The sequence below is a fragment of the Panicum virgatum genome, chromosome 7N (assembly GCF_016808335.1).
Source record: "Panicum virgatum strain AP13 chromosome 7N, P.virgatum_v5, whole genome shotgun sequence".
Classification (NCBI taxonomy): domain Eukaryota; kingdom Viridiplantae; phylum Streptophyta; class Magnoliopsida; order Poales; family Poaceae; genus Panicum; species Panicum virgatum.
In genome coordinates, this window is record NC_053151.1 from 32374963 (window position 1) to 32388217 (window position 13255).

At 44.5% G+C, this 13255-nt stretch overlaps 2 protein-coding genes and 1 long non-coding RNA gene across 6 annotated transcripts; 2 read left to right on the forward strand and 1 right to left on the reverse strand.

Moving 5' to 3' along the window:
* The first annotated feature begins 297 nt into the window (after window positions 1–297).
* LOC120680569 lies at window positions 298–1740 on the forward strand. 3 transcript variants are annotated; one of them, XR_005677726.1, is made up of 2 exons: window positions 298–571; window positions 1192–1740. It is a non-coding gene; the product is annotated as an uncharacterized LOC120680569 (long non-coding RNA). The 3 variants fall into 3 exon arrangements; XR_005677727.1 differs by having other exon boundaries at window positions 1200–1740; XR_005677728.1 differs by having other exon boundaries at window positions 1220–1740.
* A 1306-nt stretch (window positions 1741–3046) lies between these two features.
* Window positions 3047–7319, forward strand: LOC120683212 (cryptochrome-1-like). 2 transcript variants are annotated; one of them, XM_039965238.1, is made up of 5 exons: window positions 3047–3816; window positions 4493–4711; window positions 5023–5729; window positions 5835–6687; window positions 6988–7319. In XM_039965238.1, exons 1-4 carry the CDS (start codon window positions 3465–3467, stop codon window positions 6651–6653), a joined length of 2097 nt encoding a protein of 698 aa, XP_039821172.1. In that variant the 5' UTR covers window positions 3047–3464; the 3' UTR covers window positions 6654–6687; window positions 6988–7319. The 2 variants fall into 2 exon arrangements, with proteins under 2 accessions (XP_039821172.1, XP_039821171.1); XM_039965237.1 differs by having other exon boundaries at window positions 5835–6649.
* A 456-nt stretch (window positions 7320–7775) lies between these two features.
* On the reverse strand, window positions 7776–13219 carry LOC120683213 (ubiquitin carboxyl-terminal hydrolase 4-like). The gene is made up of 6 exons (XM_039965239.1): window positions 12666–13219; window positions 10669–10785; window positions 9577–9675; window positions 9066–9248; window positions 8799–8980; window positions 7776–8512 (listed from the first exon to the last, which is right to left on the reverse strand). Exons 1-6 carry the CDS (start codon window positions 12786–12788, stop codon window positions 8113–8115), a joined length of 1104 nt encoding a protein of 367 aa, XP_039821173.1. The 5' UTR covers window positions 12789–13219; the 3' UTR covers window positions 7776–8112.
* Between the last annotated feature and the right edge of the window lie 36 nt (window positions 13220–13255).

Here is a 13255-nt window from a genome sequence, read left to right on the forward strand (position 1 = left end):
GCCGGGCGGTCGGCCGACCGACCGGGGCGGGGCGCGGCTAGGAAGCAGGCTTGGTAGCCCTGGCTTGCTGGTGCTTGCACGGACGGACCACGCAGCTAGCCGGCCCGGCCGCATCACCACTCGCCGTCGTGGAAATAGCGCGGCGCCGATGGCGTCGCCGTCGTCGCCGCGAGCGACTTTATGCGCCCACCCACGCAAAAGCACAACGGGGGGCCCCGGGGCCGGGGGCGGCGACAGCGACGCCCGAATGGGAATAATGGCATCCGCGCCAGGCCCCCGCCGATCCATTCCCGCCGCTCCGACGCGCACGGCGCGGCGCGGCCGGGTCGATGGGAACGCGTGCCCCGCTGGCTCTCGCTCGCTGCTGCCTCTCGCTCTGTGGTGGTGACCGTTCGAGCAACGAAGGCTCCGGCGCGGCGCTGCTCGCCGGTGCTCGATCTCCCTGTTCTGGAGCAGGCGCAGGATTGATCGGCACCGGCGGTCAGTGCTCGACCGGGCGCCTTTATCCGGGCATGAGGTGACAGCGCCGCTGCGTCCTCCGACGACGTGCGGTGTGATCACCATATGCCAGGTTAGATAGGTTCTCTTTATCATCTACAGGGAATAATATATATTCGTCACTAGGATCCGTGGATGCAAAAGCAGCATGCCATACGTCCCAAAACCTATGGGTGCCAATTGGTAACTATTAGGTGCCCCTCCAACCTTCTCTAGTTCAAAATTTTGTACTAATTCTTCAAAACTATATCTCAATTTAGAAAATTAGTATAAAATTTTGAACTAAAAAGGGTTGAAAGTGCATCTAAGAGTCACCCATTTGCACCCCTACCAAAACTTTCTTTTTCCGCCCCCTAGACCTATCAGCTCGTCTTTTCGGTTGTAGGTCAAGCACAAGTGCGCAACACACACCCTCAGAAAAAAAAGGCTCGAGGAGGGAGATGCTTTGGCATATATAAGTATATAACCTGTCCATACGACCATATATGCTACGACCAAGTCTTTTGGGCAACTTGATTATTGCAAAACAACCAGCAGAGTGATTTGATCTCAACATGTTTTTTTTTACGGAACACAGTACAAAGTACAAACATAGACGATGTTGGCACACAGAGTACTTGTATGAAACTCTACCTTTATGAACACCTCCAAAATATTTGACCCATGTATCTGTTGACATCATGTAACCTGTAGATCGTCAGTTATTGGTATACGAGTGTAGGAGTCACAGGCAACAAGAAGGATCAAGCTAGCGTACGCATGGACGACGATCGGCAACTTTCTAATGGCGTCTGTCCTTTCCGGGAGATTGCGTGCATAGGTGGGCACATATGCGTACGTGCATTAAGGAGATGTTTCTAATTTGCATGCAAGATGATTAAAAGGCAGGTGGCCGGATTGATTAACTACAGAATGTCAATGCGTGCATGTCAATGAAGTCCGTTTATGGTAATATGTGCAGAAAAGGTGCATGTATCCGTGAAAGACAAGATGCAGCGACATAGTGATGTTTGGCCTGTTGAGAATAAAATATTTCCTAATCTAATTGTCTTGGCCGAAACAAATGCAAGACAGAAGATTCATTGATGAGGATTCTACGGAAAATAAAGATAGAGTCCATGTATCTTAGTATTTCTTTTTAATTTAGATTTTGCTTGAGAGGCAAGTCAGACCAGACTATAAATATGTACCTCCATCCATTGTAAAGGGTTTGTCACACGATTAGAAGAATTATCTTCACCTTGTCGGTTGAATGGTCAAACTGACTGGCACGTTTGGTTTGTATTCTGAAGCTTTGGCAAACAGTGCCTTCAGATTCTAGTGTGTTGATTTTTACATCAACAGTATCGTGAGATTTAACAATACATTACTTATTTCATAAAAAATAATAATTTAAGAGTAAATTGTACCATCGGTACTCAAACTTGTCGTCTAGCTCCGCACTTTACTCATGCACGCAAAGCCGAAATTACTATTTTAAGTTATAAAGCGTAAATATTTATGCTAATGTGGAGCTTACATGTGCCCAAATTTTATTTTTAATTTTTTCGCGCAACTCATATTTTTGAAATTTTCTCCAAAATTTTATGGATATTTTCCACTGTTTCCTCAAAAATTATTCTTGTTTATTTTCTTCTTTTTACAAATTTTGGCATACGAGTTTCATTTTTCTACAAAATTTTATACAGATCTTTTGTATTTGAACATAATTGACAAGTAAACTTGTTATGATTTTTTGTGTATATATGTTTTGTATCTAATTTTGTGTTTGAACAAATTATATAACTTTCGGTTTAGCTTAAAAACTGTGATTTGGATCTCATGTGATACGAATAGAAAGTTTAAGGATCTCAATATATATTTTGAAAGTTCGAAAATCTGGATGTCACCCCGAGCCAAGTTTAAAATGAGAAATGGTACCTCGTATTACGTTGGAGGATTGGTCTGCCACTAGAAGATGTCGCCACTAAAGTAGTACAGTTAAAAGTTCGAACCAACCATGCAGTCCTTTTTGAATAAAGTTTAGCTTTGTGTCGGATAAGATGGTGGAAATCTGCCTGTGCCTTCTTTTATACTAAATCTGCATGTACCTAAGAAAAATGGTAAAGGTTTGGGTGCATTACTTTGGACATAATAGATAGAAAGACACATCATTTGTGTACACGCTTCTAATTTCTTGCTTCAAAGTTTAGGGGGGGACTTTTGCTTTGAGATTTTTTTTTTGAAATAAAGCTTTGAGATTTTAGCCCTTGCCTTTTATGTCACCGCATTGTTTTTAGTACAGGTCTTTTCATTACTTCAAGAATTTATCTTATTTCAGTAAGACCAATGTGATTGATTCCTTTTTTTTTTGAGAGACCTTTTTTCAATCATCTAGAAATCTTAAAAGCACCACTCGACCATACTAGCCATTTCATTATCGAGTTTATATTCTACGATGTGTGCTGGCTCGTTTCAAAACTCTGCATCGTTTATTGCGGCTAAAATTTCAATATACTGAATATAAAACATTCTCTATTTTTACATCATGAGATGTTTACTTTAAAAACCACAGGGACTTTTTTTGTCACATATACTGTTGCGATACAAATGGAGGGAATATTATATGGAGGAAGAGGGTGAGGACCAGGAAGATAAATGGACAAGAGAAAAGTTAGATCAAATCCAGCCAACCAATCCGATATCCACAGCCTCTTTCTCCATTGGACCAGAACTGTCGTGCCAGAAGCACCAACTGCAAGAGCACCAACACCGAACAAAAACATAATCAAATTGCGAGCCCAGAAATACAAGGAAAAATATTGCTCCTGCAACTCGTGCGGCGCACTCCTCCACTGTTCTGGGGAATCTTGGGAGGAAGAGAGTCTCTGAGCTCCCTGCCAGTTCGTGGCGCGAGTGGCTTCATGGTTTCTTGACGTCCTCTCCTCTTGATCCAAGAACTCGGGGGGTTCTTGGATTGGCCGGCCATGTCGGTCTCGTCCCCGTCCATGTGCGGCGGCGGGGAGACCGGGAAGAGGATCGTGGTGTGGTTCCGGAGGGACCTCAGGGTGGAGGACAACCCGGCGCTAGCGGCGGCGGCGCGCGCGGGAGGGGAGGTGGTGCCGGCGTACGTGTGGTCGCCGGAGGAGGACGGCCCTTACCATCCGGGGCGCGTGTCCCGGTGGTGGATCAGCCAAAGCCTGCAGCACCTGGACGCCTCGCTCCGCCGGCTAGGCGCTGGAAAGCTCGTCACGCGGAGGTCAGCCGACGCCGTCGTCGCGCTGCTCCAGCTGGTCCGCGACACCGGCGCCACGCACGTCTACTTCAATCATCTCTACGGTTTGTTTCAATAATCTCTGCTGGAAATCTCAGTTTTTTCAAGGAAAAAATAGTTATTTCCATAGAGTTATTAGTCGACAGTCGTATCCAGGATTCCCCTTCTTTGTATGTTCATGCTTCAAGATCAACTCTTGAACATTTTTTTTGAACTATCTCAACTCTTGAACTTGGCTAGAGTAGATGAAACAAAGTAAGTTTATAACCTTTTTTTTGTTTCAGTATTTATCTGATTTGCTACGTGTTGACAGATCTAAAAGGTCATTCTAACAGTATATTATTAATTTAGTGCTTGATATAGTAGTAGTAGTAGTAGTGTTAATGTACCACCAGAATCCACATGTCAACTTCTTCACAATTTAGCAACTCTGAACCATGGTCGAGTAGTCGAGTCTTGAATCATGACATACATGTCAACTGAGCTTACTCACAGTTATTAATATAAATTTTATCTATCAAGATAATTCCCAGCATCTGGCCATCTCCCTCCTTAGTTCCCAAAAGTTATTTGCCTCCCCAACTAACCATCCCAATGAGGTAATAGCTAAATGTCCAATTCCTGATATAGTAGTACTATGGTTTTCACTCCATTCATTGCTTGTTCCTGAACCATGGAATCTTGCTTTAAACCTTTGAGACCACCACATCTTGCTCAATAACTGTGTCACCATCTTTTCAGACCCTATCTCACTGGTCAGGGACCACCGGCTAAAGGAGATGCTGACGGCTGAGGGCATCGTTGTGAATTCTTTCAATGCGGATCTGCTGTATGAGCCATGGGAAGTTGTTGACGATGAAGGGCAGCCATTCACCATGTTTGCCCCATTCTGGAACAGGTGCCTCAGCATGCCGTACGATCCCCCAGCGCCGCTTCTGCCCCCGAAGAAGATCAATTCAGGTGCTCGGAGAACTATGAATTCAAATTTTATAGCTTCTACCTGTTTTCAGAATAATTTACGAATCACAGAAATTGTTATGGACTTCCGATGCATCATGCTTTGCTTTGTATATTTTGCAACAAGAATCCACACAATCTCAATTAAAATACTGCATTATCTGTGTTTGTCTTCTGGGAACAATGTACCGTAACTGATCCTTATAAAATTACTAGTAGCCATTTAGTGCTAGTTAAGCATAGTATCATAAGCATTCTGCTACAAGTTGACATTGGAATGAGCTCTTCAGTTGATTGGCTGAAATTTTGTACAGGTAACTTATCAATGTGCCCATCCGATGATCTGATCTTTGAGGATGAATCAGAGAGGGGAAGCAACGCTCTTCTGGCCCGAGCATGGACACCAGGATGGCAGAACGCAGACAAGGCGCTAACGGCCTTCCTCAACGGTCCTCTGGCTGACTATTCAGTGAACCGCAAGAAGGCTGATAGTGCAAGCACATCCCTACTTTCACCTCACCTCCATTTTGGTGAGCTTAGCGTGCGAAAGGTCTTCCACCTAGTTCGAATGAAACAGCTTGTGTGGAGCAACGAGGGCAACCACGCTGCTGAGGAAAGCTGCACCCTGTTCCTGCGTTCCATTGGCCTGCGGGAGTACTCCCGCTATCTGAGCTTCAACCATCCAAGCAGCCATGAGAGGCCCCTCTTGGCACACCTCAGGTTCTTCCCCTGGGTAGTCAATGAGTGCTACTTCAAGATTTGGAGGCAGGGAAGGACTGGATACCCGCTTGTGGATGCTGGCATGAGGGAACTGTGGGCGACAGGGTGGTTGCATGACCGAATACGTGTAGTGGTGTCAAGCTTCTTTGTCAAGGTCCTTCAACTTCCATGGCGATGGGGTATGAAGTACTTCTGGGACACTTTACTGGATGCAGATCTTGAGAGCGATGCACTGGGCTGGCAGTACATCACTGGCTCTCTCCCTGATGGGCGAGAGCTTGACCGGATTGACAACCCTCAGGTGCGTGCAACTTTTAAGTTATGAATAAATCAGGCTATTTTAGTGGTGACTATTTTGTACTGAATACTGATGCACTGTCATGTCACTCCAATTTTTCTGTTCCAGTTTGAAGGCTACAAGTTTGACCCGCATGGGGAGTATGTCCGACGGTGGATTCCGGAGCTTGCAAGGCTGCCGACAGAATGGATACATCACCCATGGGATGCACCTGTTTCTGTGCTACAAGCTGCAGGAATTGAGTTGGGCTCCAACTATCCTCTCCCCATAGTTGAGCTAGACGCAGCCAAAGCCAGGCTGCAAGAAGCCCTGTCAGAAATGTGGCAGCTGGAAGCTGCATCAAGGGCCACAATGAACAATGGAATGGACGAAGGTCTCGGTGACTCCTCGGAGGTTCCACCGATTGAGTTTCCTCAAGAATTACAGATGGAAATCGATCGGCAGCCAGCCCAGGCAACGGCCAATGTGCCGATGACTGCTCGGAGGCGTGAGGATCAGATGGTGCCTACCATGACGTCTTCACTGAACAGAGCTGAAACAGAGGTTTCTGCCGACCTGGGGAACAGTGAGGACACTAGAGCACAGGTTCCGTTTCATGCACATTTCGAACCTCGAGTTGAGAGGGAAGATGCAATCCAAAATGCAGAAGGCCCTGCTCCTAGAATCAATGGAGTTCACCAGCACAACATCTTTCAGCAACCTCAGCCTCGTAGGCGAGAAGCTGTTGCGCCATCCGTGTCAGAGGCTTCGAGTAGCTGGACCGGGAGAGAAGGCGCTGTAGTCCCAGTTTGGTCACTTCCTGCAGCGTCAGGCCATTCAGAAACTTTTGCTGCTGATGAAGCTGACGTTTCTAGTAGGAGTTATTTGGATAGGCATCCACAGTCGCACCGGTTGATGAACTGGAGTCAGTTATCCCAGTCATTGTGAGTTCAGATGCACCGTAACCCACTCACTGTTCTCAGTAAGTTGCATTGTTGTTGCACTCACATTGCAAATTGCATGCTTCATGCTAATAATATGCATGATTCGTACAAAAGAGGATGTTTTGCGCTCCATGCAGCAAAAGGTTCTAATATTGTAGATAATTTGGAGATATGATCAAAGTGGATCTCATATTTAGTGTAATACAAAAGGCCACTCTAAAATAAGAAAAAGTTAACTACCTGCATTTGTAGTAACCTAGTAGGTATAGTATTATACGAAATTTGAAGTCCTAAAGCAGCTGAAATGCTATCAAACATTTGATGTATTGTGACTGCAGGACAACAGGCTGGGAAGTGGAAAATTCCGTGCAGCCAAACTTAATCGGTTAGGGTCTTCTGAAGACGGATTCATATGTAAATTTTCCAGTCTGTTGCTCATAGTCTGGTGGGCATGCAAACCAGGCTGCTCGTTCCTGTATGTGATAATAGTCGTGTAAATCTAATCCGCTAGAACTTGTGTGATCGACATAGGGTGCTTAAAAAAGTCACTATTATTGATCAGACAATGAAGATTTCCTGTAATTTTGACCTTTTTTTGGAGGTGTGCTATGCATGTAAATGTACATTCCCTTGTGTGTCTCTGTTGACTATTGGCGATCTTTGGTTACTATCTCCGATCCGTTTTTTTCTTCTCCTTTTTTTGAGCTGATTACCAGTCTCATTCTTTCACTGCCTGTGTTGGGCGGAGGAATCATGGTTTCAGACAGCATCAACACAGCATGGATACGATGAAATCTCGATCTGTTTGTTTGGTTCCCGAGCTATGACCGCTGCCAGGCTAGAATTTGCATGCAGAGGATTGGACGGAGCCGGCTAAAAGGCCCCATAAACGCAGAGGCCGTAGGGAGCCCAGTAGAGGACGAATGAAAATTACAAATTAACAGATTGTTGCGCGAGAGCAGCATTTCCCCCTCTGAAGAGCATTGTTGGTGTGAAGCGGTACAGTACATACAACTAGATGTAAAATGATTCCAGGTGTAACATGTAAAACAAGATGCTGACGCCCAAACCAGGCTAAGAAACCCAAACATGTAACATGGTTCCAGAACCTAAAGTCATCACAACTGGGAAGTGGGAAGTGCAGCCTAGCTTCTGAACTAGAATTAATGTACAGTGTGCCCAATAGCAATGTTCCATTCTTTAACAAAAAGATGTTAGCCCTGAGAGGAAACTGGTCAGGCGCACTTAAACAATTTACACCTTATTGCATCCCCGGGAGCAAGATTCTATTATCCCCTGTACACTGAAACCACCCAAAATCTGGCGTCCTCATGTCATACAACCTCTTCGATTGGTGATTTTCCATAGAGGTAATGAAATAGTAGCTGTGTAGATACAAGAGTGAACTTGCATGCTCCAAAGAGAAAGGGTGAAAAGGAACAGGGAAGGCCAGGGAAAACAATCTAACTCTTCCCACCAAGGCCCTCGTAAAACAAGATGTACCCATGGTCTGTGTTGCCCGAGTATTCATGCGAGGAACCGAAGAAAGTTTGCAGGGTCTGCTCCTCAACCATCTCCACATTTTCATCATCAAAGAACAACCAGTGGTTGTGGCTTTTGACGAGGCTCACATAATGCCCATGGTTGGGGCCACTTCCGACATGGACCACGACAGCGAAGAGGGAGTACTCAGTGTCTACGTCATCGGATGTATTACTGAGCTTCAGCTCCATGGGGAATACTACCCGGTATGAAAGCTTTTTATACCGGCCAAGCTGCTCAATGTACTTGAAACGCTTTAGGTGGATCACCAATATGTGGGGAGCCTTCTTGATCTTCATTCTCTTCTGTGCTTCTTGCAAACTGGAAGGGGACCAAATATTGGAGTTCAGCAGTAACAAAGAACTTAAATCAAGATGATGGTCCCTTCTGTAAGGTAGCTACAACTTGTAATTTTGTCAAAATCTACACCATAGATTGGGTTCGCACAAAGGTATGAGAAGCCAAGGTCACTAATGGTCAGGGCTTTACACAATTACGTTGTTGCAAAGATATACCAAAACGAGGTGTCCACCAAATAGAATGACAATGGCCAGTAAAACTGATAGCTGAAAAAGACAACCTAAGGGAAACTTGGTGGTGTAGTTACCTGCAGCATTTGTCACAGAAGAATTTGTCTTCTGCATTTAGAGTCTCTGTAGAGCAGAAGTTTTTCAGGCAGCTTGTGATAGAACTGTTTTGTTCAATGTCAACACTGAGATCAAGAAATGTTTCATCTCTTGCAGTTACTGTTTCGCATCTTAAGCATCTTGTCTCGTTTGTCAGTATGCCCTGCAAAGTTTGTATCCATTTAAATATGACGGAAAATTGAATCTAGACGATAAAACACAAGGTATTTTTCAATGATTTCAGTCACCTGAAAATTCTTATGGACCAGGGTAACTGGTGGCTCCTTTTTAACTCCATTGGCTAAAGGTTGAACTGGACCATTTGGAGCTTTTTCAGGAGATGAGTGGGGGGAGTCCTTTGCAGCACTAGACTCCTTTTCCAGAATATCGACAAGTTCATTCAATAGGAAATTTAAGAACTCGTGTGCGTCCTACAGAACAACCATGAAAACATATATTAGTCAAGAGAAGTGACTGCTTTGGAGCCATCGTAATTCATAAAAACTAATAATTCCTGAAATGGCTACTTGTGAAGCTATTACAATAATCCAACATTACGCTATAGCAGATAAATACGAGCATGTGAGAAGACATGCAGTACTATAAACTACAATAATGAGACTGCAATTGCTCATATCCCTTACTGCTAAAGTAAATATTGCTATGGAGTTCATTTTGAATTGTGTCAATCCAACATGAGGAGGCTACCATAACACAGCAGATCAGATGAAATACATTGCTATAAGATGTGCAAGTTACCTGGTGCATGTAGCTACGAAACAACTCATTCTGTTTCTTCACTCTTTGAACAAAACGTTTTGGAGCAATAACACCAGTTTTTTTCTTTGCTTGGCTTATCTACATGATACAATGAGCACCCATTAATTCATTACTCATGGCAATATCTTGCAAAAGTTTCACATAACATACAAAACACTATGCAGTAACACCAACACACATGGGAGGGTGAAATAATTTATTAAAAGATACGTGTCATGTCAAAGTTCTTTATTTTATTACTTTACTTGACAACAGATCATAGTATATGCCAATTTACAGTACAGCACCCATTACCAAGGTGTCCATGAAACAAGTGCAAAGCAAAGGCAGCACAATAAATGTCTTGATAGCCACTACCACAAAGCCCACATTAAGTATGATTAATGTGAGACTCATTAACCAAGCATGTAACTAGCACATGCATGATGCATACATGAGAGTAAATTCAAAACACAGCATATGTAGCTATAGCAAAATCACAACTAGTCAACTAACAGGGGAAATCCAAATAAAGATGATTTAACAGAATGTGTTTTTTCAGTTTCATCAGTACCATCGCACTTCAATTATGAAGCAAAAGTAAATCCCCAACAGGCCAACACCTAAGTTCATTAAAAGCAGCATATGACACATGGAATCCCAAATGGGGCCCCTATTAACAGTGTTATCCAAAGAAAACATACACATACAGCTACTGCATGTGTTAGCACTTCAACTGATGAAAAGAGCAATTAATTGGAGATTTTGTTACTTCTAATATGTCACCACAAAAATATACATATCCCAATAACAATTTTTTTAATATGGCTCAAAACATATGTAGAATATGAGAAAAAGGCACTACACATAACCATCAGGTCACTTGAAAGCAAAACATGAAACTCAGATAAGGTAGTACAGGTTACAGTCATCTTATAGAATATGGAATCATCATTTCAGCCTCCAGTGAAAGTGTCACCCAAGAAAGGACAAAGTCTACCAAGGAATTACACCACTCTATGCTCATTCTCCGAAATATTTCTCAAACCAACTACATCATTTCTTAAAAAATTAATCCTACCTACACTTTACCTGCATAAAAAGGTCAGCCAAACAAGTCAAAAGATTTTCCTCTGCGTCTCCTGGATTTTTGTTATTTGCATAATATTCCAGTAACTGCTCTCTGAATGGAATGCAAAAATAAAGTGCCTGAAACAAAAGTATCATTGTCAGCTTCATGTAGTTATGCACTTGACAGACATAATACAATGTTAACTACAATATTTTGCACAGGGTACATAATCTGAAGATAATAATTTGCAATACACATTAAACCAGCATCACTAATATCTGTTTTTCTGAGAAATTTTGAAAATTGACATCCAATTCGTGAGCCTTTCAAGATTTGACACTCATATCACAATGACATGCGGGTCAGTGTGCCAAATCTGAAAGGCTCATGAATTGGACGTCAAATATCAAAATCTCTCATTTTTTCGCTGAACAATAATATGAGGGCCATTTCTAATGTGTTCTAGAAAGCAATGGTGGAGCAGCAGAATTTGAAAAGGTGGCGACAGCACATCAGATTGGCTTTCTTAAGACTTCAGAGACAGCAAATAATGAATGCCGGTACCAATGCCTTAATCTCCTGTACATACCTCCCCACAAGACCCTCACCCCCTGCCACCGCCACTAGCGGATCAGGCCATCCCTGACAAAGATGTCTCTCCTGCCACTACCACAGCCAGATCAAGCGCAGCCCGAACCCCGAAGTATGAAACAGCAGCTGCAGCATGTCCTTCATGATGTGCTGGACTCATCGCCAATCCCCTTGGCAAAACACAGATTCATGATTCGCTGTGGGGCTGCGGTGGCAGGGAGCAGTAGCTGTGAAGAAGATGTGGTGGTACCAGAGGAAGGACACAACAGTGACCATGGTGGCAAGGCCTGCGGGGTCAGATCCAGGAGGAGAAGACACAAGAGTGGCCAAAGAGGAGGAAGCCAACTCGAGAGGGATGGATTCCAGGGACTGGCGCTGATGTGGTGCCGGAGGAAGGACATGGCCAGATTGCCTCACTCCCCTGGCCTACCCACCACAAAAGGAAAAGGCGGCAGTGACAAGAGATGACAGAGTGGTAGAGGGTGAAAAAAAAACGAAGAAGTTTCTAGTGGGAGTAGTGTGGGACAGTAGTAATTCGGGGACGCCAAGTGGTATGTTTGCAAAATGGTTAGCGGAAGTGGGTATATAAACAATTTGCCCATTCCAAAAAGGAATGCCTGTTTTTAAGGACACTGAAACTGCAAAAATTTTAATTAAATGACTTAACTACTTAAGCAGCTGACATGTTCCCTAAATAGGTAATTCCAAGTGTTTTCTGGTATGACAACCCTGTACTAGTCATACAAGTATATCTAGTCCCTAGGCACATTACCTATGAAGGCAAGTGGATCACAGTAAGTCGGAAGTCATTCATTAAAACAACTTGGTGGTTTCCAACTTAAAAACAGATACAAGTAGTATGAGTAGGCATTATATCATAACTCATTGGCAAGTAGTCTTGCACGAAGACATTGAATCGCTGATAAACAAATGAGGGTAAGATAAACACCTCTAGTCCAATATTTTGGTTACATGCCACAACCAGATTAAATGTTGTAAGATAACGCAGAGCACATCCTGCCATCACGTACACATAGGATTCCAACCATCCAAACATATCAACACATGTTACATTACACTAGCACAACTCGAATGTGCTGAGCAACTACCACACATATAATTTCTATCAAACTGTCAAAGGATTTTAACCATGTCAACAGGCACATCACATTCGATAGCACATCTCAATCCAGCGGACAAGTGTAAAGCCAACAAAATTACTAGCATCAGTCACGGCTATCAAAACTTACCGCCTAAACAAATCAAGGAAGGCGTGAAACCAGGCCGTTTGCCCGTTTCAGGATAAACACACGGGTCACCACACCGCGCAGCAAGCTACCGCAGCTACCAGTACCAGAAGTTCAGAACTAGAATAACCAAGCAGCAAATCTAGTAGCTACTGGTTTCAGCGGGAGTGTATGCAGACCTGGAGGACACTGTTGCAGTAGCAGGTGTTGCCGAAGTTCTCGAGGCCGAAGTAGCGCTCGCCTTCCGGGAACTGGTCGCCGAGGGCCTTCTCGAGCTTGGAGCCGCTGGCTCCCATGACCATCCACCGGTCCAACCACCCGGAGGCGGCGCCGGCGAGGTACCGGAACCCTGACCCGAGCCCTGATCGGCTCCTCTCGGCCGCCGACGAGGCCTCCACCGTGGGCGATCGCACCGGATTTGCCGTCCTAGGGTTTGGTAGCTCCCCGCGCGCGCGCGCGGCGGAGGGAGACGGGGAGAGGAAGTAGTAGGCGGTGGGAGGCGGATGCGAAACCCTAGGGGTTTCGATCCGGGTGGGCAAGCGCGGTGAAGATGAGGAGGAAAGAATTTGCGCTGCTGCTGCTGCTCCTTCCGTTGGGGATTTCTCGCCTTTTTCTGGGGGTGATGAAACGGGGGCGACTCGCTTGATTCAGATCGGCCTCGCCTGTTCTTGCTGTCTGTGTTCGTGGGCAAGCATTTCACTGGACCTGTGGGTCCCGAGCCTATCTGTATTTCTTTACACCTCTTTCTACCGCAGATCTGAGTAGTTGT